This window comes from Syngnathus typhle, linkage group LG2, assembly GCF_033458585.1.
Source record: "Syngnathus typhle isolate RoL2023-S1 ecotype Sweden linkage group LG2, RoL_Styp_1.0, whole genome shotgun sequence".
Classification (NCBI taxonomy): domain Eukaryota; kingdom Metazoa; phylum Chordata; class Actinopteri; order Syngnathiformes; family Syngnathidae; genus Syngnathus; species Syngnathus typhle.
In genome coordinates, this window is record NC_083739.1 from 14,626,804 (window position 1) to 14,650,320 (window position 23,517).

General features: G+C 42.7%; 1 protein-coding gene across 4 annotated transcripts in view; it reads right to left on the minus strand.

Annotated features, from left to right (window-relative positions):
• Nucleotides 1-23,517, minus strand: part of vps13d (vacuolar protein sorting 13 homolog D) — a 26,166-nt gene continuing 2,649 nt past the window's right edge. The window contains exons 9-71 of one of the 4 annotated variants that reach the window (XM_061300050.1): nucleotides 23,102-23,272; nucleotides 22,810-22,910; nucleotides 22,569-22,737; nucleotides 22,323-22,424; nucleotides 22,016-22,208; nucleotides 21,694-21,873; nucleotides 21,443-21,573; nucleotides 21,273-21,327; nucleotides 20,976-21,158; nucleotides 20,745-20,875; nucleotides 20,535-20,667; nucleotides 18,219-20,447; nucleotides 18,010-18,158; nucleotides 16,399-17,448; nucleotides 15,948-16,038; nucleotides 15,716-15,842; nucleotides 15,442-15,622; nucleotides 15,095-15,319; nucleotides 14,668-14,782; nucleotides 14,334-14,550; nucleotides 14,066-14,237; nucleotides 13,766-13,869; nucleotides 13,282-13,506; nucleotides 12,912-13,207; nucleotides 12,620-12,753; nucleotides 12,366-12,521; nucleotides 12,125-12,287; nucleotides 11,895-11,969; nucleotides 11,611-11,817; nucleotides 11,195-11,284; nucleotides 10,849-10,989; nucleotides 10,629-10,754; nucleotides 10,333-10,407; nucleotides 10,131-10,233; nucleotides 9,830-9,982; nucleotides 9,230-9,365; nucleotides 9,083-9,130; nucleotides 8,740-8,890; nucleotides 8,439-8,655; nucleotides 8,106-8,350; nucleotides 7,840-8,031; nucleotides 7,637-7,763; nucleotides 7,166-7,308; nucleotides 6,799-6,929; nucleotides 6,359-6,534; nucleotides 6,111-6,234; nucleotides 5,656-5,891; nucleotides 5,472-5,574; nucleotides 5,155-5,312; nucleotides 4,981-5,089; nucleotides 4,443-4,613; nucleotides 4,241-4,345; nucleotides 3,956-4,105; nucleotides 3,699-3,848; nucleotides 3,482-3,578; nucleotides 3,113-3,261; nucleotides 2,755-2,889; nucleotides 2,509-2,676; nucleotides 2,205-2,337; nucleotides 1,799-1,994; nucleotides 1,508-1,639; nucleotides 1,182-1,422; nucleotides 1-846 (exon numbers count right to left, since the gene is read on the minus strand). In XM_061300050.1, the coding sequence (XP_061156034.1) occupies nucleotides 715-846; nucleotides 1,182-1,422; nucleotides 1,508-1,639; nucleotides 1,799-1,994; nucleotides 2,205-2,337; nucleotides 2,509-2,676; nucleotides 2,755-2,889; nucleotides 3,113-3,261; nucleotides 3,482-3,578; nucleotides 3,699-3,848; nucleotides 3,956-4,105; nucleotides 4,241-4,345; nucleotides 4,443-4,613; nucleotides 4,981-5,089; nucleotides 5,155-5,312; nucleotides 5,472-5,574; nucleotides 5,656-5,891; nucleotides 6,111-6,234; nucleotides 6,359-6,534; nucleotides 6,799-6,929; nucleotides 7,166-7,308; nucleotides 7,637-7,763; nucleotides 7,840-8,031; nucleotides 8,106-8,350; nucleotides 8,439-8,655; nucleotides 8,740-8,890; nucleotides 9,083-9,130; nucleotides 9,230-9,365; nucleotides 9,830-9,982; nucleotides 10,131-10,233; nucleotides 10,333-10,407; nucleotides 10,629-10,754; nucleotides 10,849-10,989; nucleotides 11,195-11,284; nucleotides 11,611-11,817; nucleotides 11,895-11,969; nucleotides 12,125-12,287; nucleotides 12,366-12,521; nucleotides 12,620-12,753; nucleotides 12,912-13,207; nucleotides 13,282-13,506; nucleotides 13,766-13,869; nucleotides 14,066-14,237; nucleotides 14,334-14,550; nucleotides 14,668-14,782; nucleotides 15,095-15,319; nucleotides 15,442-15,622; nucleotides 15,716-15,842; nucleotides 15,948-16,038; nucleotides 16,399-17,448; nucleotides 18,010-18,158; nucleotides 18,219-20,447; nucleotides 20,535-20,667; nucleotides 20,745-20,875; nucleotides 20,976-21,158; nucleotides 21,273-21,327; nucleotides 21,443-21,573; nucleotides 21,694-21,873; nucleotides 22,016-22,208; nucleotides 22,323-22,424; nucleotides 22,569-22,737; nucleotides 22,810-22,910; nucleotides 23,102-23,272 (12,408 nt within the window). In that variant the 3' untranslated portion in view covers nucleotides 1-714. Of the gene's footprint in view, nucleotides 847-1,181; nucleotides 1,423-1,507; nucleotides 1,640-1,798; nucleotides 1,995-2,204; nucleotides 2,338-2,508; nucleotides 2,677-2,754; nucleotides 2,890-3,112; nucleotides 3,262-3,481; nucleotides 3,579-3,698; nucleotides 3,849-3,955; nucleotides 4,106-4,240; nucleotides 4,346-4,442; nucleotides 4,614-4,980; nucleotides 5,090-5,154; nucleotides 5,313-5,471; nucleotides 5,575-5,655; nucleotides 5,892-6,110; nucleotides 6,235-6,358; nucleotides 6,535-6,798; nucleotides 6,930-7,165; nucleotides 7,309-7,636; nucleotides 7,764-7,839; nucleotides 8,032-8,105; nucleotides 8,351-8,438; nucleotides 8,656-8,739; nucleotides 8,891-9,082; nucleotides 9,131-9,229; nucleotides 9,366-9,829; nucleotides 9,983-10,130; nucleotides 10,234-10,332; nucleotides 10,408-10,628; nucleotides 10,755-10,848; nucleotides 10,990-11,194; nucleotides 11,285-11,610; nucleotides 11,818-11,894; nucleotides 11,970-12,124; nucleotides 12,288-12,365; nucleotides 12,522-12,619; nucleotides 12,754-12,911; nucleotides 13,208-13,281; nucleotides 13,507-13,765; nucleotides 13,870-14,065; nucleotides 14,238-14,333; nucleotides 14,551-14,667; nucleotides 14,783-15,094; nucleotides 15,320-15,441; nucleotides 15,623-15,715; nucleotides 15,843-15,947; nucleotides 16,039-16,398; nucleotides 17,449-18,009; nucleotides 18,159-18,218; nucleotides 20,448-20,534; nucleotides 20,668-20,744; nucleotides 20,876-20,975; nucleotides 21,159-21,272; nucleotides 21,328-21,442; nucleotides 21,574-21,693; nucleotides 21,877-22,015; nucleotides 22,209-22,322; nucleotides 22,425-22,568; nucleotides 22,738-22,809; nucleotides 22,911-23,101; nucleotides 23,273-23,517 lie in introns of all 4 variants that reach the window. The other 3 variants (XM_061300057.1, XM_061300042.1, XM_061300035.1) reach the window with 3 other exon arrangements.

The window sequence follows — 23,517 nt, forward strand, 5'->3', positions numbered from 1 at the left end:
TTAAATCAGGGGTCCTTTATTTGCATTTGTCCATGTGAAAGCATTTTACAAAACATCCACATGTCACAATATGCCCCCCAAATGCTCAAACTCATCGCAGCAAGTGACACTAAACCAAAAGTCCTGACACTTCATTGACTTTTCAAAAATCCAGCTTGGAAGTTAGATGCTAGTTTATGAGGAAGTCAGTCACATCGAAGAGAAACAAACAGTGATGCTACCGAAATGTCAAAACAGTGGGTTTGTAGTTGTGCACGGCAAAGAGATGGGGAAGGCAGCTTAAAGTGATTCGAGTTTGGGGCATTTCACATACTCAAATGTGTCAGTGCAATTTTTTATATTTCATCCCTCACACAAAATAATATCCTTATTTACATTTTTACCTTATTCACAATCATTGTGGAAGACCTGCAGAATATGTACACTTAGTGCTATAAACACAGTCAAAGTAACAAATATACACAGTTGAAATTAAAACTCTGTAACACACGCAGCAATGTTAGGTCATGTGACTGAAACGGTCATGTGACTATCTGAGTATCCCCTTTTGATTAATCCATCCAATAATGTTCTAGGCAGCTTTGAGGTGCAGCCTTTATCAGATGACTCAAAATGATACAGTTACACACCCTAGAGTGGCCGCCGGTCAATCGCAGAGTGGATTAAACATCTTCATTTAAGGGGGCTTCAGAAACCCCCCTCATCTCTATTTGATCACGACTCAAGCAATAAGCAGTCCTCATTGTTACTGGCGGGTAGCATGAGCTGCTGCTCATAGTATAGACTCTTGGCGTAGTTGATCTCTTGGGAGATTTTGAGAGCCAGAGTTTCACTCTTTACATGGACCTGTGGAGTGAGTATACAGAGAATTAGAACTTAAGAACAGAAACTTTACATCTGGAACTCGTGATTTTTGCATGGCTAAATGAGGTGACCAGAACACAATCGGTTCTAAGATGTTGGCGGGGGGATCTTTTAATAAAGCATGCACCTTTAAGGCATGACCCAGTGAATGACATCATAAGCTGCAGTCAAGTCAGGCGGTCACATAGCTAGTTCACTAGCGTGTCTGCTCCGTGCGTCTTCCGCGTGGTTTGATTTTGCGCATGCATTTTTGACTGTCCCGTTCCAAAAACATCTGAAAGCGTCATTCTTGGTCGTGTCACAGCACAAAGTCTTACCATGGGCTTCTGGTGGGAGGGGCCAGGAATGGCCACACCACTGCTGGTGCTTTCAGCCTTTTTGGTGAGCTGCACATAGACTTTGCCATGATCCTTAGACACCAGACTGTGATAGAGGTCATCATACTTGATCTCCAAGAAAATAGCTTCACGGTCCACATGGTCTCCAGGCTTAAGGAAGTAGACCACTTTGGAGGAGATGAGCACGCTGTAGCTGTCAATGGGCTCTACTGCGATGAAGCTGCCGGCAGCCGGGAAAGAAAAGTGTGTGACACCATGGAACAATGTGCTAAAGCTGTGCGTACAAAACCAGCAAACTGACGTACAACTCAGATTGGATGTTGTCTGTGAGGTGGAAGAGTTGCTCTTGGCCGTCAGCCTGCAAGGACGAGTAGCGAGGCAGAAGACCCTGAGGACCTTTGCAGCAGCGAGGTTTTCTTACACGGGAAACGCTTAGCCTGCACAATACAGATCACGGTTGGACAGAGTGACAACAAAACATTTGATTCTATCATCCCCAAATGGTTATAACCCCTTCCATAAGCAAGCTGTGGCACTACAAAAATAAAATGAATTGGAATGAACGTAACGTTACGCAGGTTAGCGGTTCTACCCACCTGTGGTTACTGAGACTCGCCATGTCTCGGACCGTCTGTGCCGTCTCTGAAGCAAAGTCCAGTGCTCCAGCCACCGGTTTGGTCACAGTGCCGACAAGACCTTTGCCCAGGCCGGAGAAAAAGCCACTGACACCACCCTCCGTCTTGACCCCTTCCACAGTTGACGTTATGATACTCGTCATGCCACCAATGATACCTGAGAGAACAGAGAAAATCACTGCAACACTTTTCTTTTGCATCACTGTTGTGCTTTTGAATTCCTCAACATGAACAAGACCTATTAAGAGGTGAAAGAGTTCATATGTGTTGCTAGTAAGCACAAGCATGTTGCTTTACAGTTCCATGAAATTTACCATCAATGTGAATTCAGACAACAGCATGATTCAAATGTAACGGAGAGTTATACCATGAGCGAGTCCATGGATGCCCGCGACCAGGTGCTCGCCACTGGTGGCTCCGTGATATCTGATGTACTCTCGCTCCGTCTGGTGCCGGTTGTCCATGGTTTTTCCCAGCCCATCAGATAAAGTTCCTGCAAACTGCAATTTCATCTATTTTTTTAATTTCTTTTTTTTTTTTTTTAGCTTTCCTATTTCGGTATGAGACTGTTGATCTAACAACATAGAAGCAGCTCAACATCTAAAAGTGGAAGAAAAAAAAAAAGCCAAGAAGTTGCCAAAACTAAACAGCTGAGTGAATTTGTACTGTACCTTAGCAGCAGAGTTGGATACACCGTGTGTCACATTTCGTATAAGGCCGCCCACGTTGCCATACTTGATGAGCTCCGATACGCCTTCAGAAACATCATTGAGAAGTCCGATTGGATTTCCGAGGAAGTCCACCGAGCCCAGGATCTGGGCTGCCTGGCTGATCAGCTCCTTTATATAAAAAATATACATTACACCGTGCATTACATCTACAAGCCAAAAAGTTAGCATCCTTTGCACATCTCTTACCTCTCTGAAATGCTTGAGAACATCATTGATGATGATCTCCTGGGTCTCATAAGGGTGCACTCGAGTGAACGGGTACATGTTAACAACAGCATCCTCAAAGCGAACCAATGGGAAGCCCAAGGTACCTTTCAAAGCCTGCCGCAAAAAAAGTGCAGAACAGACTAATTGTTTGCAAAAGCAAATGAGTTACAGTAGTATCAAATGCAGTTGCAATAAAGACAACCCTCACAGCTTAGCTCAAGTGGTGGAGTCAGCAAAGAAATCAGCCAAACAACAGGCAAAAACAACATTTTACCCCTCTTCAAGTTGCATCATTTAGTAGCAGCTAAGAAGATTAAAAATAAAAACGGAAAATTACCTTCAGATCAGCAGGCAGCTTGTGAGAGGTGAGGACACTGAGCTTGACCTGAGGCAGGCTGATCTTCAGGTTCTCAAAGTAGTAGCGTTTGGGTGGTCCAGCATCCTGATTGGGCCTCTCATGAAGGTTCTCATCCAATTTCTCCAGTTCTACATCAAGTACATGGATAATATTACCAGTCGATACACACATGAACATTTGACTGTAGTCAGTTTTCCACATGATGGGACTAAATCCATGTGTGGCGTATGAATGCACAATCCGTTAGCGATTATAGGAGGTGGGCAGTTCATTTGAGTGTTTAAGGGTCTTCTCATTTTCAATTATTAATGTAGCAACATCATTTTGTGAAAGAGACAGTTGACCAACCTGCTTCTGTCTGCCCGTAACCAAAAAAGCTGAGCAGCTTGAGCAACAACTTTTCTTCAATGATGACTGTGAATCGGCCAGCTGTTACCATGAGATGCTGTAGACACAAAGTTACACCATCATAAAAGAAAGCCTGGATACACAATTACGATATTTTTGCCCATCTGTGAAATGTGACACTTTTGTTTTCCATGCAGAGAGTGTTTTTGCTACTGACCTTGAAGATATCCGTAAGCAGCAGACTACTCGTAACTTTGACCGAGTTCACCTGCAAGGATGGACCGCTCTCGCTCACAATCCCATCTGCGGAGCTTGGGGTCACACACAGCACCACTGGCTGTGTGGTTCCCAGAAGCTGGTTGTCCACCTGATAACCAAAAGAACACGAACACTCAAACAATCTGCCGTGCCCTGCCTGATTTCACACACTTCCTGACACAAATCTCTTTTGACTGTGACCCATCTGGATCTTACCTGAATGTTGTGAATGCTCAATTCCAACACCTCATTGGCAGCGGTACGTGTGAAGTGGACATCTATACCGGACAGTGTGGCAAACACGAGCTCTTCTGGAACTTTGTTGACCAGAGACACGCCAATACCTTCCTCCAAATTGACTATCACCTAGTATGAATAATGTCACGAGACGTCAGGTCCATATTTAATAGTACATACGAGTGAGACATGATAGTATGCGATAATGACAGCCCTTCGATCTTGATGATCTGAGGTTGCATGCGTGTCTGTCAATGTTCTTACCTCAAGCTCCTGTTCAATTTCTTTCTTTTTCAAATCCTCTTTGTTCTTGTCCGGCTCAGCACTTGGTGACTTGTGGATCAGTCTCCTTTGGTTGAAGTCACTGATCTGTTGATGAAAACAGAAAGAAAGTGAAACAGCATGGTGTAAACAGAAAGCTACAATATAGCTGCAATCAAAACACACAAGCAGGTCTGGTTCTCACCTGGAGAACACGTGTGGGTCCGTCTGGCAAAACTTGCACAGACAATACGCCAGAACCAGGCCTCATCTTTTGGTTGATAAACCGCTGTTCAGGACCAGGCTCTAAAAGTCCGGAATCTGATCCCAACACCACCTCTGCTCCATCGTACAGGCCTCCAATACCACCCCTTACCTGAAAGGAGGAAAACAAATAAAGTCAATAACTGGCTACAATTTTGCAATCACACAAAAAAAATGTGCTCTTCTCTGTAGGCCTATTTATCAAATTGATCTTTTTCTGTGGTTGTTGGCTCCCCTACGTCAGTCTGTACATTTTTCCTGCGGAGTTCCTCAAGGTTCAGTTTTGGAGCCCATCATTTTCATGCTTGACATGCTCTCTCAGAGAATAGTTTTTGTTTTTAATGATAAAATTTATAAATATATATATACGTATATATATATATATTAAATATACACAAGGTAATATATGTAATGAAACTTGAACATAAATGATAAATGCTCGCTTAAAAAAAAGAGAGAAAGAAGGTTGATGTGCTCACCTGTACTACTAGTCGGGGAAGGCCACAGGTCAGCATGCATGAGCTGAAATACCATGTTTGGGTTGTGCTGCGACGAGGGTCAGGTCTCCTTAACATCAATGGCTCAAAACTGTTTTCAAGACAGAAAACAATAAGAACGACATCTCTTCATACAGATCTTCAACTAGCGCTAACCTGTTGTCAGTAACAGCTGCAAGTCCAGCAATGTCCAAAACCAAAGAGGAGTCCATTGGACGTGGTTGGGCAGGTTTGCTCTGAGGTGGTGAGGAGCCTTCATGACACAGCATACCAGTACCTGTCATCCTCCACAACTGGGAGCGCTTCCCAGGCTCCTGCCAAGGAAAAATTCACGTGTCCTTTTTGACTTTTATATATCATACAGTGAGCTTTAAGTCAAGAGCTCAGTTAAATTGCTGTAATCCACACTAATATTTTTTGTGGAATACTCTTAATACCCAATAATTACTTTTTAGTCAACCCAAAAATAATACCTTCTTTTTCAATATGACCCTCTGTGTCTTTGTATCCACATCAAGCACCAACTCAGCACGGGTTACCAGATGCTTCTTGCCAACAGGCCTCCTAACCCCACTCCTTTATAAAAAGAATAACAATTACTTCTTATGTCTTTCACTCTTGAATGATGAAAAAAGGCTTCATGTAAGGAATCAGTACTGTGAGAAGGTGTGCGTGGCAGCGATGTAGATGAAATTCTCATAATAGAGCTTGTTGTATTCTCTGAAGAAGTTCATGTCAGCTGTGACCTCTGATGAGCCGGCTCCCTTCACAGTCAGAGTCAGGTATGGCGGCAGCGTTTGCTCGTCACAGGCGTAGTCCAGTTCGGAGTTGGCCTTCACCTCGGTGTGCAGCTTGATGTCAACCACCCCATGCTGCCAGAATTGGATGGGAACCTGAAGAAACACAAATTTGAGAGAATAAAGATCCCTGTCAAACCATTTTTGAAAATCCAATTTGGTATACACCATCTTGTTGACACTGATTAACATTTTAAGTCTGTTAAATGTTCTTCCTGAAGTTGATGTTGTTTAGGTGATGTAACTCTCAATTGTTCACCTTGCTTCTATCGTACTTGCTCATACAAAAAGCCATAGAACAAAGCAAGAGCTTACCTCAGAGATGTTGTGGATACGGAAAGGAGGTGGCAGCTGATCAGTGTCAGTAAAGGAGATCTGGTAGGTTGCGCCCTTGATGCTGATCTCTGTCCTCAAGAAGAAGCAATTTCCCATTGTGTCTCTTTAAAAAACAAAATTCAAATAAAACACTTTATATCTGCATACACAAATTTAATAAATTTCAGGATGAACCTAAAGTGTATTATAATGTTTACAATTGAGCTGTAAACCAAAATATTTCTTACCTCATGTTGACGTGGAAGGACTTGGGTTTGTTGACCTCAAAGCCTCCTGACCAAGTGCATGTCGGGCTGTCCATTAGGCGCACACATAACAGTTGGTCATAGTCATTTCGGGGCCAATGAAAGACAACGCTGGAGCCTGGTAGAGTGGAAATGTAGCCCTCTGGGTTGGCTGTACCCTGGGAATAAGGACAATTAAAAAAAAAAAGGACTATTTCTAATATAGTAGTACATTGGCCTACAAGCTTAATTCCTAACATAACAAACCACTGAAACAAATTGAAATGCCATTAATCCGTTCCAACAACTCAAAAATATTTCTTTAAAGCTTGTTTTTTCATAAAGAAAAACACCCAAAAGTCTGTAGGTAAATCTCCAAGCACTGGAGATGTCTGTTTTATATGGAAATAACAGAATGGCAAAAACACCAGTAAAATTTTCACCTTTCCTCGAGCAAACTCTCTCTGGGCAAAGGCAAGTTTGTGTGAGGAGCTGTTATCCAGCAAGTAGCGGGGGGCAAAAGTCACAATGTGAGTGTCTCTGTAGCGTCCTTTTCCATTGCGCACACTGATACCTACGTTGCAAAGACAAACAATAAATTCATGATAAATTAGTATTCATAATTTTTTTTATGCACGTTTCCTAGGGACATCAGATTCAAAACCGGAGTATTGAAACACATGTATTTACTAACAATGTATTCAATTATATTTAAGTGAGAGTTACAACTGTATTTACTAACAATGTATTCAATTATATTTAAGTGAGAGTTACAACTGTAATTGATAAAATGGGTCTACAACAACTTGCCAATATTGTAGATGAGTCCAGGTCTGTTACCCTGTTGGATAACCTTCACTGCCCTGACTCCACTCCCTCCATCCAAGGAGAAACCCTGGCACCAGCCTGGAACTCCATCTGGATGGATCCCTTTCCCAACCCGCATAGTGCACCTGGGTTTAGGCGAAAGAAGGAAAATAATAATCAATGTGATAAATATGGTAGTAAAATATCTCGCCGATTGATTGCTGTTCAAATGCGTCTTGAAACAACTGAAGCATTTTGTGACAAAGCAGTTAATGATATTGAAATGATTTTTTCCACACGATTTATTATTAAGACATACGTGCACAATCCATACTATCAAAGTATTTTGGATGGTTTCGATGTTTTTTTAAAAAAAAAAAAGAATCAATTAGCGGCAATTAAAAAATGACGGTTGCTACTAAAAGTGCATTTGTGTTACATTCATACATAAGCGGTGTTTTGATACAAACTTACATGGCGGGCTGTTCTTTGTCAGTGTAGCAGAAAAGTAGAGGACTGAGGCTTCGCGCCAATTCATGCTCATCAAACTGGCCTGCCGCATCCACTTTGCCATTGTCTTGTCTGAAAATTAATGGCAAGCCTGAAAAAGAAAAGGAACTTGAGGAAATGAGCAAGTTTGCACATGACTGACTTTCTGGATTCATTAAAAGCTTAACCTGTCTTGTTGACGAGCCAGTAGGGAGCAGAAATCAGGATTTTCAGAGCCCCGTGCGCCCGGAGGATGATTCGGATGGTCAGACAAAGAAGACGCTTGTTTGTGTCGTATAGCCTCATCCTTACAATATAATTCTGGGTTCCGGGAGGAATGAGCAGCTCTTTGCAAACAGGGAAGTTCTCTAACAGGACACCTGGAATACAGACACCATGGGGATGAAAGAGGGAAAATGGATGACCGTAAATCATTTTTCTTCTCCTCTCTGACCTAGCTCCATGTTCTGTGAGGTGTCCACAGCATGAAGCACAGCTTCTTTTCCTGGTTTCAGTGTGCCTTTGATGGCTGTCCCCTTCACATAGTAGTTGAGGTCACAGGGGAGCAGGTTGGCCAGCACCATGGTGGGCAACAGATAGATTATGTGACCTGGCTGTCGATAGATCTGATTGGTACTGGAGACCTTTTTGGCAGGTCGCTGGTCTGGGTAGTTTTCCTTTTTTATGACCACACAAAACCTTAAGAGGTGCAAAGAAATTAGATGATATGAGTAAACAAAGAATTAAATAAAAACACAAAGGAAAAGGTATGAGTCAGTCGATCTACCTGAAGTTACGTTTGACAGTGTCATCGAAGTCTGCAGACTGGCAATCCCTCTTGCTGCTGCTGATCTCTCCGTGACGCTCCACAGTGGTCCAGTGGATTGGAACTTTACAAAAAAATAAGCCTAAGCCCTTAGGCCGTGCCTGGAGCCGCCATGACGTCAGGTGCAGAGGAACTGCCAAGGCCTGACCGGGCAAAATTGGAGGCAATACCACTGGTTCTGTAGACGAAGGCATCGAGTTGTAAAGAGAATGAAGGAGGAAAATGAGTACAGTAAATGAAATATGGAGCAGCGGTAGCGTACTGTCAGGAGCAGAGGGGCTGTCAAGTCTGATCTCCATGGGAACATCAAGACGATTCTTCAAAATGAGAGCTGAGCGCACAGTTATAACCTTCCTGGCACTTCCCTCCATCGTGATGGAGAAGACCACTCGCACCGGAGGAAGTGCTGAGAACTGAGCAGAAGTAGAGATTTTCACAACATGTGATGGCACACATAGGTATGGCCATAGAATTTGAACAAAAACAATACGGTGACCACTCATCAATATAAAAATAGACATTCAAAGCAATGTCAATCACAAACAAACAATAACTAAAGCAGCAGTGATACACAAAGTTACTCAGTGACCAAACATTGGACTTACGTAGACATGTGGATGAATGATGTTAGTCCTGCTGATAGGACTGCCAACCTGTGGAAGTGCATGGGGGTGGGGCGGGGGTTAGGGTTTCCAATTTAAAGAGAAAATGTTCCAGCTAGACTTGATTCCGAGGCCATAATGTTTGCTTACAATGTTGGAGGCGTTGTTCCTGTCCGGACCTGCATACCGGAAGAAAATTCCCACTTTGTCCACAGACACAGGCTTGACTTGTTCCCATCCACACACTCGGACAAGCAGTTGGTGCAGCTTCAGCTCATGAGTGTGCCTGCATACGGAAATAATGACAACCTGTAAATGAAGACTTATACAAAACGGACAACCACGTTGCAGGGGCTGTAAACTGCTAACGACTGCAGCCAAACGTTTTCATGACTATATAGGGTGTCCGACTATATTCAAGGTGTCAATCTGCTGAACTGCCTTTCATTTTTAAGGATGTCTGACTTGTGTTTACTTTGTATTTACACTGCCTGCCTGCCCCCCCCCCCCCACACATGAAATCAGCAGGTTAATTGACATTGGGGTATTTTATGAGTTCTTTTCCGTAATTATTTTCTACATTCGCCTCCCCTGAGATACCCATTACAGGAGTGTAAAAACAATTCATTCATTTATGTTCAGACATTATATGTGTTATACATTGTTTTGTTTGTAATTTAATTTACATTTTAAGATAAATTTATCAGTAATAGCAGTAAATAGAAGGTTCAAATATCGGCTGAAATGTACCTATGGCGAAGTTTCTCTCGTGCTTCAAACTCAAACGGAATCTCCTCACCGGGGGACACCTCTCGCCACTGACTGACATTGTGGCTATCATCATTGCCAGGACCGTGGATGTCTCCAATAGAGTCTGCACTACCGCTGTGAGACAGTGCCACTCTGAAAGAAAGGCATCAAGAACTTCAGCCAGGGATGGATGATTAGTAAAAAGTCTTCTCTCCGTGGCAGTTCTGGGACATAATGGTGACTCCAAAAACAAACTGGCTAGCATTTCATTGTTTCATTCACTTGGAGTAGTTCCACCAACCTTGTAGGGGTTGTAGTCAGCGTGGCAAACCACATAGTGCATCCTGTATGGTTGCGCAGAGCATATGGCACAAATGGCTGCCTCTTCTTGGAAAGTTTTACTACTGTTGTAAACAAAAATGGCATGTGCTTTACATTAATGTAAAATGTGTACATTAAAGTATTGCTTGTAGTGATCTTGGTCACTAAACTGTGAAGTGTACCATTGGAGTCAGTTTGCTGATCAAAGCTGGTCAACCTGGCAGTGCTACGAGTTCTAAGGTGGGAAAGGGGAGCACCTGGGAAAAGACAGACAGGTAAGATGATCAAAGATAGACATCATCCATCCATTTTCTTCATTGCTTATCTTCAATGGGGTTAGGTTCAATCCTAAGGACAATTTGGAGCATTCCGTGAAGAATTTTTGAGAGAATGCGGGAGGAATCACACTGATAAAACCTACACAAGATTTAAAATATTATTTTTCTTGTCCTCTTAATTTAATTGCATTTTAACTCACTTGGTCCAAAGGTAGGCGGGTCAACTGAGGAGCCTATCCAGGACAAGGTGGGCGAAGACTGACTACTTGGTTCTTCCTTGTTGCAGTAGTCTGCTATCCAGGAGGTCTTGGTTGTGTTGTACTGTTCTGCATCAACCAAATTAATAAATAAAAATTACAACATGGTTGTGCAACTCAAATATTTAGTTTTAATAATCAGTAAGCTATTGCTGTGACTCACCCAGGAGAACAGAGGTGATGTTGACATCAAGTCGCTGCTTGGCTTTAACAGCCAACTTGAGACGGGGAGGATGCAATCGGCTTGCTTCTTGCTTTTGCCAGGACAGAAAGCAGGGCCAAGGCTCGATGAAGGGCTCCCAGCCTGTCACACACAACAGATGAGCCATTTGACGTTAGCACACAATTAATATTTAAATAGTCCATACAGCTAAACAAGGAATGTTGACTATAAAACTTTCACTCAGACTTGTTTTTAAAAGATTTGGTCGAAATTGTATTCAATCTGAAATTCTTCTTGTTTGCTTTTAAAACAGACACGTAAAAAAAAAAAAACACGATCCAATTACCTGACAGTTCTCTGTTGTAATAGTCTCCTGAAAGACTAAAGCTGGCAGTGCCTTCCTGGGAGGAACCAATACGCTGCAAAACGTTAAGCCCTGTAATATCAAACAGCATGCAGGTGATGATTTCCACTTGAAGCCTTTAAGGTCTGAGGTACATAATTATTACGTTGCTTTTCATATTTGTGTATGATGTGCAACATACACTTAACCATTTTTTCTTATCCTAAAAAACATCAATCTGTCCATTTTATGTAGCAGAACTGATTTATGGCCTATCCCACCTGAATTTGGATAACAGGCAGTCGGCAGTCAATCCGGATTTTAGATCAAATTAAATGTTAACGTTTTATAATGGACGCTTAAGCACCTGGAGAAAAATTGCAAACTACTACTCAACAATGTTGTATCTTAAGACTTACTGGAGAAGGTGAGCTCAGCAAGTGGTATGTCACAATCCAAACAGTCATCAATGAAACAAATGCAGATGCTCTCTGCCTTTACTTCTACCCCAGACAGAGCAGCAGCCTGGCTGGAAGAACCAGAGTCAGTTCTGGAACGTTCTTTGGACCGGCCTGCAATATTGTCCGCATTCTCTAGCAGCCAAGTTGCAGCAAGATCCAGGTGACCTAGAAGACACAAAATGAGTTTTTAACCTGAACGCTGGTGAAGCAAGGTTAGCAAATCTCTCAGAGGTCAAATTCACCTTTACAAAGGAGAAGGGCCTTTTTACAGTCCTCTTTCCTGAACCCAAGATCTTGTAAATGAATCAGCTGTCCTTCTGTGGAAACAAACTACATTTTCAAAATGACATACAGAAATCTGTTCGCAGTTTAAACCAACTGATTCATTACAAATTGAGCGAAACATATTCACACCAATAATGATAGTTTCAGTTTAAAAAAAAAAGGTGAACTGAAACGCTATTTTGCATACCTATATGGGCAACATTTTTCTTCTTGTGAGAGTCTTTGGGTGTATCAAGAGGCATTGTGTCACAGGCTGGTGGAGGATTTACAGTAGGGATGGATTTGGCTATGGCCAAGAACAGCTGAATGTCATTGTAAGATAGTCGGATGTCCAGAACAGGAAACTGGATCTGTGAGATTACAAACCAATTGTTATGCCAACAGAACTAAATCATTATATTCTGCAAAATTGAAACTTAATTCCTGACCTCCAGCAAGGGAGGGATATCCTCCACGCTGAAGGCATCAAGTAGACCTGAGCTACTTTGGTAAGTGGGGCTGCCACACAGCTCTACCTGAACGTTGACTGGATCAACTATGGACAATGCAGTCTCCTGTTCATTGCCAAGACGGCATGAGAACACCTGAAAGTAGAGGAATGGCTCAGAATAAATAAACTTTCCGAACACAGAGATTCTTTTGTTGTTGTTGTACACTTTCAACTATTCGAAAGAGGGATTACCTCTATGCCGGCAAGGCTTCCAGAGAAGGGCCTGTCCAACAGACGAGGTTTGTAGGTGAGAACAGTGGTGCCCTTAAGAATGATGGCGTTGGTATCCAGGCAGCTTGAGTCCTCTACGATGACAAATTCAGTGCCTAGAGAGAGAGAGACAGATTTTTTTTTTTTCTTCCAAAATCAATGACTATACAGTATGAGGATGAAAGTCCAGGATCATGCAATTGTATAATGCTGAAATGCAGATTTGGGCTGCATCTTTCATCAAGTAGTAAATATTACCACACCAATGACTGACCTGTAACATTGACCTTAACCTCCAGGCAGCGATTGTTGGTAACGGGCACTGTGGACCTTTTGGTAACCACACCACTCTTGACCCTCTTCGGTATGACAGCCCCAGTTGTGAAGGAATTAGCATTTGTTTCCAGGTCAACGTTGACGTTATTTGGACATTGAGGATTCTCGGCACCGCCTGTCGTCTTTTTTACTGGCAACCGCAAGAATTCCTGCACAAGTCGCAGCCAGTCAAAGATGAGGAAGACTCTTAGGTTGTTCAGGACAACTGTGAAACAGGACGAATCTCGAGTTGATCTGTAACAACACGCTATGTTAGAACACCAAAAAAAATTCTTCAGTTCTGATTTATTTAGATTAGCGTTATGTACCTGTAATGCAGTTCGAGTTGCAGAGAAGCTTGGTTTGTGCCAGTCTTAGAAGGCTGGAGAATGCAGTCGAATACATTGTGTCTGGTCCCGTCGGGACCACCAGTGCTCTCGTATTGTCCAGTGCTCCGAGTGTCATATGCAAGTAGTGAGTGAGAGACCAGATTGACTGATTTGGAGTCATTGGAGAACTTCTCAAAAAGCAGCTTGGATTTCATGAAGTTAAATCTGAAATAATTAACAAAGGCAACTAAATACGGCTTTAAAAAAAGGGAGGGGGTTGCTTCAACTATTTCCAAAGCCTAAAAAGTAGTCATTAATAAGAAAAAAAAAAAGAAAAAAATATGACTAGGCATTATTTACGTAGCTAAATTGAAGATTTTTATGCATTCAGTTTTACATTCAACAGTTTTACAGCACCAAAGCTCTGAAAAATTAAGTAGGTCAATAATTCAAAACGAGCAATAACAGAACTGTAAAGAATAACCTTGCTAGTGAGCGTTTGTGCGATTTGTCTATGAGCTCCAGACTGACATCCATCATATCCACCAGAATTGACAAGTTGGTGAAGACATCTCCACTTAACACCGTCTGAGGAGAAACACCATCTATGATTAGTTCTGTCATGTTCATTCCGCATTAAGATAACCTTTATGTAACAAAATAATAAATAAATAATTAGTCATCTGACAAAAAGTTAACTTGGACACTTCAGGTACATATGTCATCATGAAAAAATACTTTTGTGCATATGAACCTTGTTGGTTGGTGTGAATGTGTGTCTTACATAGGTACTGGGGTCCTGCAGGTTGAAAGGTCGCAGAAATTCTTCAACGGGCTCGCCGAGATTGTTCTCCAGCAGCCCTCGAATCAGCTGGTAATGTTCTGGATCTAGAGAGCACTGTACTGATGACAGGCTACCGTAGATAGTCATATCGGGAACTGCATGGCTCAGCTCACTTTAAATAGCAAGTAACCCAAGCACGGGTTAAAAACATTAGTTATTGTTCAGGATTTGGTCAAACCTTTGCAACGGTTTGCTTAGTGGCAATCACCTGTCCAGGTTGCGTTCAATTTTAAGTTGGAGGCGACAGCAGTCTTTCAGCAAATTTCCTCCCAGCCGACGTACACAGTAGGATGGGAAAATAACATCTGAGGTTTCGGAGGCATTACAACCTCGGTCACATGTTTGGCAGAGCAGATGCTCTGCAGCAAAAATATCCATCTGTTGCAGGTCCAGAGCAATGCAATCCAAAAGACACACATGGACTTCTGAAGACAAAAAAAAAAAAACATTTCAAGTTTTGTCTGATTTGCCCAGAGAAAGGCAATAAAGCCCAAACGAACTAAGTTAAAGTGCTATCTTCCAAACTAACCAGGGATGCTTACCTGAAGCGATGGGGCTACTACCCTTCTCCTCAGCTCCTTCAGGCTGTGCGCTGCTGGGGGAGCTTTGTTGTCCTTTTTGCTCATAAGACCATGCAGCCGCATTTTGTGTAGACTCCTTTTTCAAAATGAAACAACAGTGATGGTGAAAACTGAGTTATGAAGTTGTGCGTCAATAAATAAGTAGGTCAAATCCAGAACCCAAATGGAGAATTGATATTGAGATTTAGTTCAAAGAAAATTATAATAGTCCCAAAAGAGTGGACTTTTTTGCCTTCATGCCACACTTACTCATTTGAAAGACACACGCATGCTCAAACAGGATGCACATAAAGATGTCAGGTCCATTATTGAAACAACTATATGTAGGGGTCAGTCAAAAGTTAGAATTGGAGGAAATGCTTGGATCAACGATTGAGGACTGACTCACCAGAGACGGGAAAAAGGCATGTGCCATGGTCAGTTTCTCTACCTTGTCTCGGGCGGAGAAAGTGCCACGGGCCCCAGCGGGTAAGAAGCAATTCTGCAGCCTCAGCTGGCCAAGATTTGCTACAATGACCCTTTTTGAAGTCGAGCTTTCTGGGATGATTATGACTGGGGCACCGGCTTCAATATCTAGCAGAACTCTGGATGCCCGTTGTGAACGGTCCCGTATCTGCAAGAGATGTAAGATATGAAAGTCAAGAGTCCGAAAGTTTTCAGTGTTTTTACTTAACCCACAGTAATCCCATGACTGATCACAAAGAATTGTTGGGATGGAAGACAGGTGATACTTACAGCTTGGCCTTCCATCGCTGCCCTTTGTCTGCCAAGCAGATCCTGTAACTGTGTGAAGTGTTGTATGAAGGCCACCACCTCAGCCTGGAAGCGCTGCGTGTGGACATACTGCACTGAAGCCATCAGCAAAGAGACCTTGATGTCATATTCACGCTCCAGGTAAGGATCTGGCATACCATATCTGAAATAGAATTCAATGGTGATCAAACCTTTCCATTACTAATGAATTTAAGGACTGTATGAAGAAATTGTGCGACTGTGATATGTACTTTACCTGTGGATATTGAATATTAGAGCCTCCCCTCCATATGTGGTGAAACGTTCACGGTAAAGCTCGCCATGTGGGGTTAGATCACTCAGGGACAAACTTCCCAAACTGCCTGTCAATACCAGGTTACTCTCTAAAATGTAGAGGATAAAAAAATAAAAAATAATTATAATAATCAACTCACTAAAAACGGGATTAGGAGTCTTTCAGTGAGTGAATCGTTAAAGGTTTTTCATACCCAACATTTCCAGATGTGCCGATAATTTTATCACACTGGCTTGCGCAAGCTCGTTGCCTTCTCTGTTCAATACAACAGACAAGGAATGAACCTGCAAATTCAAATGCATACTGTTAAGACATGTGAGCTTCTGCCCAGTGCAGTAGTATTAGCAAACAAAATGCTTTGGGGTAAGTAAAACAAAAAAAAAAGTAAAACTACATGTATAAACCCTTGCAAAGACAGTGACTGATTAAAAAATGTTGATCCAATAAGTCTTAAAGGATGAAAATGTAGGCAAAAAAGAGGGCAATTTAAGACAATTACTGCAGTTCAGTTTTTTTCTCCCTCCCAAACGTGGCCTTTAACTAATAATTTGTTTAGCCTCATTTTGATTATATTTATTATATCACTCTTTTGTCTAATACGTATACAAAGGTCAATCAAGTGTACATAATTTCTATCGGCACACCTTAAGGTCCAATTTGGTGTTGACAACTTCGTTTGGGTCCTGCTCAATGATGTCTGACTCATCGAGAGGATGTCCTGGCACACACTGAGGGGAACTCGGAGGCACCTTCATTGCATGATTATTGGCCGTGGAGCCGATTCCAAAAAAATCCAGGATGACCACCCAGGTCTGCAATGTGATTAATACGTCCAAGCAGTTAAAGTCGATATCGATGCTTCGCCCTACGCTGCCGTAACGGCTTTTGAACTCTGGGTGATTCTGGTCAACCAGCAACACGTTGATGTGAACTAATGACTCATCAAATTCGGAGGTCGGCTGTGGGGAGGATGCCGGATGAGTAGGGGAGGGTGGTGGAGTACTGGGACAGTCTGGATCTTTCTTAGATTTGCGATGACCTGCTGAAGGAGTACCGGCATGCCTTTGGTAAAGCTGGAAGACATTCTGGGCCTCTTCCATGTGGGATGGAAGAGAGCGAGGCATAACTGGGTATAAGGCATTGCACGCAGATGGACAACTTTGAGAGAGGTACTCTTTTGTACTGAATGTCAAAGGCTTTGGCGCTCCACGGGACACCATGAGATGTTTATGCTCAGGGTTCTGCTCCAGGAGGTCCTCCATGAGCACTGAACGCAGGATTAGTTGGACTTCTAACAAATGTGGATGCTCTTTTGTGAAGTCGCCCACCAGGTCACGGAACTGGAGACTGATTAAGCCTTGGGAGCCCTGGGTAAGATCAGCACTAAGCTGGACCTGCAATTCTGCAACATGAACAGTTATTTTCAGCTGAGTATATGCAGGAGAGTCAGAACTTGGCTTTTGAGACTGTACGGGCAGAGGAGAGGAGAGGATTGAGTGTGATAAACTGATGTAGGGAGGATCCTTTGCAAAGAGTCCTCCATGGGGGTCAGGAAAGCGGTGAGGTCTGGTGGAGGAAGGAGTTGGTGGCGGGGGTGTTGGTGGCTGACTGGGGGTGACATGTTGCTCCTCGATGAGAAATAAATTATCCAGTGTCTGGAGGACCTGTTCGTACACTGCCTTGCAAAGGAATACCTACAGGCAAAGAATCAAATCTTAATAGAGATAATACATTCAAGATATTTTATCAAAAGCAAAATTCTGTATCATCATTCTATATTTTCAAGGTGGCCTCTTCACAATGGAATTCATCTAATAATATCAATAAAGCATTTGGATGATAATTAGTTCATACAATATGTATTGCCTAATCTTAACATTTTATATTACCCTAATTGATTTATATTTACACTAAAATATGATGATTCTTGAGATGCATAACAGGCACAATATATATTTTAATAGTGATTTATTGTTTCTAACAGATTAATATTAGACTCATTAGACTGCTCATTCAAAACATGTAGTTCTCGATTTACAACTTGCAACCAATCAATGGCGGAGCTAGAAGGGGGGCTGCGGGGGTATTGCCTGCCGTGAAATAAAAAAATGGACTTTTGGGTATTTTGCGATTTTTTTCCAGGATTTCTTTTTCACATTTACCCCAGTCCGCCACAGGAAACATATTTTGATTGTTTCTCAGATTGTTGTCGACCTTCGACATACCACTGTTCTTTCTTTTAAAGAAGTATGTACCTGAACAGGTTTGACAAATTTTCCTTCAACTCTCAGCAACGCGGTGCTCTTCCATGGTTCTTTGGAGTTGAGCAAAGTATATATGTCATCATTGATGGGGGCCTTCTCCAGCGTGAACTGTATGGTGGTGTCTTTCAATATATGGAAAGCTAGTGGGGGGAAAAATAGATTAGTAAGATTACATTGAAGTTTTTAGTTTTAACAGTTACCTTTTCCTTGGCTGAGGTATTCAAAAAAGTCATGACGTGTGAACTGCGGTTCATCATGACTTCTAGTATGGGATGGTGAAATGCTGCCATTTTTTCCCGCTCTTTGCATCGTCTTCAAAACCAAAGGACTTGTGTTTAGTGAGTAGAGCCGAATGTCCTTGACAAGAACTTGGAGTCTCTCCCCGTCGGAATGTTGGCCAGTGTTGAAATTCTGGATAGTTATGCTACCCAAGTGCCCTACCAGCAGTTCAGGGTGTCCAGGTTTGCGAGGAATGGACACGACTGGTGATTCAATGTTTATATTTAGGGTCAACTTGACAAAGAATGTGTCTATGGTGGGTTCAGTTTCCTCCATGGAAATATCCTCTTCATCCTCCAATGGAAAAGACCAACTCTGTGTTCGACTTCTTCGCGAGGGAGTCTCAAAGAGTGAAAACATGCCACTGTACTCTGCTGTCTTTGTGGCAAGAACTGTTGACACTTTGGTTGCAGCACTTTTCAACATTGAGCGGAAATTGTCTTCCACCTCGTTAGCAGAAAGACTCAGCTCCGTCAAGAACTTGGCTGAGTGGTTGTAATGCAAAGATGCCATATGCAGATTTAAAGTGCAGTCCCCTTGGAAATTCTCTAGAAGGTGAAAATTCAGAGCTTCTGATGGAGAAAGTTCTTTGTCAGCAAGCAAAGTTAGAACTTCATCAGTTGAGACATCTTCTGCATTGCCGATGCTTACGACAAACTGGCTTCGACCTCCTTCCTGGGTCAAGTCTACCAACTGAATGGCTCCAAGTGACCCGTTAATGTCCATTCGACTACCTAAGGAAACATTAACCTTGGTGCCGGTGATGCTGGCAGTGGCAATCTTCAAGCCTTTCTTCTCAGCACCCAAGACGGCGCCCGTGGAGACAGTTCGAAGAAGAAGAAGGTTAAGTCGATGAATCTCGACAGTAAGCTCCTTGTTCTGGTCATATGTTGATTGAAAAGTTTCTTCCTCAGGGTAGGGTTGTGTAGCAGGTTGCTGTGATGGTGTCCAAGCGTTTTCTTCCTTTGGGAAAGATTTCTGAAGGAACTTAAGGAGTTCCACCATGGTCTCAGGGTTCAGAATGATGTCCAAGTTATTGACCTGCATAGTTATCACCTGAAGGGAGCTATCCAAGTTCATGGAAGGGCAGTCTGAGCTCACAAACTGGTACTCGAGTTTAATTAGGGCCTCTTGATCCTTTAGAAAGGAACTGAGGGCTGCAATTTTATCTGTGCGCAGACATGATTCCGTGAGATGACTCGGTTGCTCTGAAGATCTGCTCTCATATGACATCGGGGAAGATGGTTGGCTCTCTTGAAGACTGCCAGTGGGGATATCAAAACTGAGATTTTTATGAGATGACACTAGCAGGTCAAAGTCTGAGCCATAGGTTTGTAGAGTGTCCACAAGAAGAAGACCATGGACAGTAAGCGAGACCTCTGCATCATAAGGACGCTTGACAAAATGGGCATTGGTGCCAAAGACCTTGAGAACAGATATGTAGCGGCCATCGCTCTCCACCCCAAGCTGCATATAGTTTATTTTGAATTCAGCCAACAGTAGACGGGATTCTACCAAGACTTCCCTTGTGTGCTGCTCTAAAGTCATGACGCTTTGCGTCAAGTTCTTGGCTGAACCTTGGATCTTCCAAGAACTGTCCTCTCTTTGAAAGATTTTCTCATGGCGCAGAGTAAGCGGGTCGGGAGACTTTGACGCCTTATCTTGGCCTTGGTCTGAATTCCCATCTGGAGTGCTTAGTCTAGCCAGACAACTCCTCAAAGCTGTCATCTTCTCTAGGTTGATATGGACTTTCAGATCTGGGAGGGTTCCTGACAGCACAGCCCCTGGGAGCTGGGGATCTGACGTATAGCGCAATCTCTGCTCCAGTTGTAACAACACATTAAATTTCTCCACCACGTGAGTCGGCCCTACTTCGCTCTCTTGAAGGTTTTTCCAATTGTCCTTGTAGCGACCGACCATGATCTGAAGATCCTTGAAGGACAATGAATATCTTTCGTAAAGCTTTCTGCTATAGGCTTTTGTACTCTCAGGAGAGCTGTGGCTGGGAAGTTGAGGACATTTTAGCCAGTCTTTCAAGGGCATGTCAAGCTCAGGAGGAGACTCTGGTGGAGTGGCCAAGGGTGTTTGGTACTCCTCATCACTCAGGTCTTCCCTTTCAGGTTGGGTTATTTTGCAGTCTTTGGAGTCATCTTCAAAGAACAGATAGGCAAAAATGAAACTATTTAGAAATTAAATCAGAAGCAAGTGACATAGCGTAAAATAATTGGTGGACTTACCTTGAGAGTTGGTAAGCAAAATCCTGCCTAAATCAACAATAACTAACATTGGATCTCCTGATTGGAAATCATCTGGGAAAATGACCTGCGGTGCGCAGATGTCCAGTTTCATAGTCCAACGTTTACTGTTTTCCTAGACAACAACAACAACTTTGAAATAATCGGTTTGGCTTTTGAGTCACAACAGTGACAACAGTGTGTCAGACTTACAATAAATTCTCCAACAAGAAGCTGATCAATAGTTTGTCGGATTTCTGCCTTGGTCTGTCTTTTTAACTTGTCATATTGCCTCCTGGCAGCCTCTGCCACTTTCAGCTCTAACTCTGACTGATAGCCAAAACCTAGGGTGACAAAAAAATCGATTGTTACATCATTCAAATCACCATCATTAAAAAAAAAGAAAAAAGTATGCATATTGAAATGTAGGTATCACTGACTTACCAGAGGAATGAACTCGACCTTTATAGAAGAATTCAGTCACTTTTTTGATTGCTTGTGGGTTGTAGATTATGTTTAGTGGGCTCGTGTTCACTTCCAATCTTCTCTCAAACTTAGACCTGACAGGGTTACGCTCATAAAGCATTTCAAACACTGGAGAGGAAAAGCTCTCTGCATTTGAACTCCCTGGAAAGAAAACCCCCGAAAACAACATTGAACAACAGTATAGAGTAAATTAAACATTTAGTTTACGCTTTCATTCAAACATTTATACAAAATTAGACATAACCTAGGCTTTACCCGAATTGCTGCTGGGCTGCCCAGATGTCTGGTTAACAGAAATGACAACCTTGTCCTGCAAGACACAAAATCATGTCATGCACAAATGTATAAAGTACATTTTGAAACCCACCCAAATTGTGTTCTGCCACGTTTCCTCCATTAGTTTTTTTTTTTGTTTTGTTTTTTACCGTTTTTGGAGATACCAGTACAGGGAAGACGGTGTCATGCGTGGTCAAGTCTCTGAGGAATAAACCACCCAGCTTTACAGACAGTAGAGAAGACTCTGAGCGAGGCAAAGACTCCGCAACCACCTTCACCTCTGCGAAACAGTCATGACAGCACAGAGGTGATTCTTTAATTGCTGTGGTTGCTCTAAATCAGCACAAACCTGGCACAGAATAATTGGGGTTGCCATTTTTCGTTCACATTTTTCTCTTACCTGAAACCTCCAGCTGGATGACTCCACTTTCATGTGGTATTTTGTCTTTAGTGTCCTGATGGAAGAGTGTAATTCCACCTTTTTCCAGTAAAAACTCCAGCCGAGCAAACAGGTAATCTCTCCTGGTAAACGTGTTCAAAGTGTGGGAGTCCTCAAGTGGATCAAACAAGTCATCTGTTTCTGCTGGAGAATATAGAAGATCGGAATCAGCAGTCATGTTCATTTTGCAATCAGTTCTACGAGTGATGGATGACGACGATCGTTATTCCCTTTATCAGTGGACATGGCCACAATGGCAGGTATTAAAAAGCTTGCATCTCACCCAGAATATCCCAGGAGGATGGGCTTGGGAGAAGCACCTCAGGGCCTCTCTCAGGGTCCAGAGAATCTCCATACCAGCCACCCCAGCCCGGAAACCACGACTGCAGGTATTGGATCATACCAGAGCTCCCACTCTTGGGGATGGATGGAGTGGGCGGACAGGGCAGGGGTTCACTAGTCGTCTCTCGTACATTCTGTGGTCAGGAAAAATAGAAAATCAGTGGGGAGAAAAATTCTTTTGAAGAAAAATGTCACTTATATTGTTATATTTGTGAATTCTTGTGTCAGTGGTTTTATCTTAGTCTTACCTCAACAATCTCTTCCTGTTTTCGAAACCAGTCGTGGACGATTTCTCGGAGACTCTGGAGCTCTTCCAAGGTCTGCTCTTCTTCTACTCGCTCAATCTCACTCTAATTGATGACGACAGGTTCATACAGAAAATACAAAGCACAGCTGAGTCACATCTTTTGATAGTGCGACAATCTTATACAGTAGAGTGCTAAATATTGACACTAATCAGACATTTTAGAGGACTGTCGGTTAAGGTGTACTACCTCTTCTTGGGGGCTTAGTGGGACTCCTTTGAGTTTTCTGAAGTACAGGCTGGTGTAAGTCTGGGCATCTCGTGCCCGCTGGAGGGCAAAGGTCCAACTTCCCCGACGACGCTGTTCCCTGATCTCACTTAGGTTTGCCTCAATGGCAAACAACCACCATTGTCTGCAGCTTGGAGAAAAGGTTACATGTGTAAACAAATCAGAATCTACTGCTTTAGTGCCAACGGTCTCCGAGTCTTACTTTCCAGAGACAGAGCAGTTGGGCCTCCATTTTCTGTAAAGCATTTCCCTTTCCCGGCGGTATAGTTCTTTGAGGAATGCCATGACTTGTTGGTATTGAACCTGAGAGGACACACATTCAGATCATCACATGTTTATGCTGACATTGCATTTTATATTTATAGCACTACAGCATTGATGGGAGACCGCCTGGGAATATTTTTTTAAAGACTAGTGTTGTAAATTGGGATTTTTGTAGATGTTCACGTAAAGAGAGTACACCACATACACCCGTGTAATGTAACGATGCCGACCTGAGATAAGTGTAGAAACATAGTCTCCAGCTGAACGTGGCCTTGAATCCGTGGAGTGTGTCGGAACCTCAGAGGCTCCTTGGAGGCATTTCTTCTGAGCAATACGGAGGCACACACTGGTTCAAAGATATACTGGTGCTCCCACGTCTTCATACATTGGGTCATAGCTTCCTGCACATTCCCAAAACATAAATTGTCACGTGGGGGGAGGTGGTGGGGGTAAGTGTATTCCATATGTGACTACGTATTATATCATTGTGAAAACTTCAAAACGATTTTCTTTCCTGCGTGGTTCAAGAAAGAGTAAGGTAAAGAGCACACACTGATCTAAGCACTCCAAACAGATGCGAGACAGTGTAAAGCTGCTTAGTAAATAAACGTTAATCTCTGGCACAATGCCAACCTAAGTCAACGTC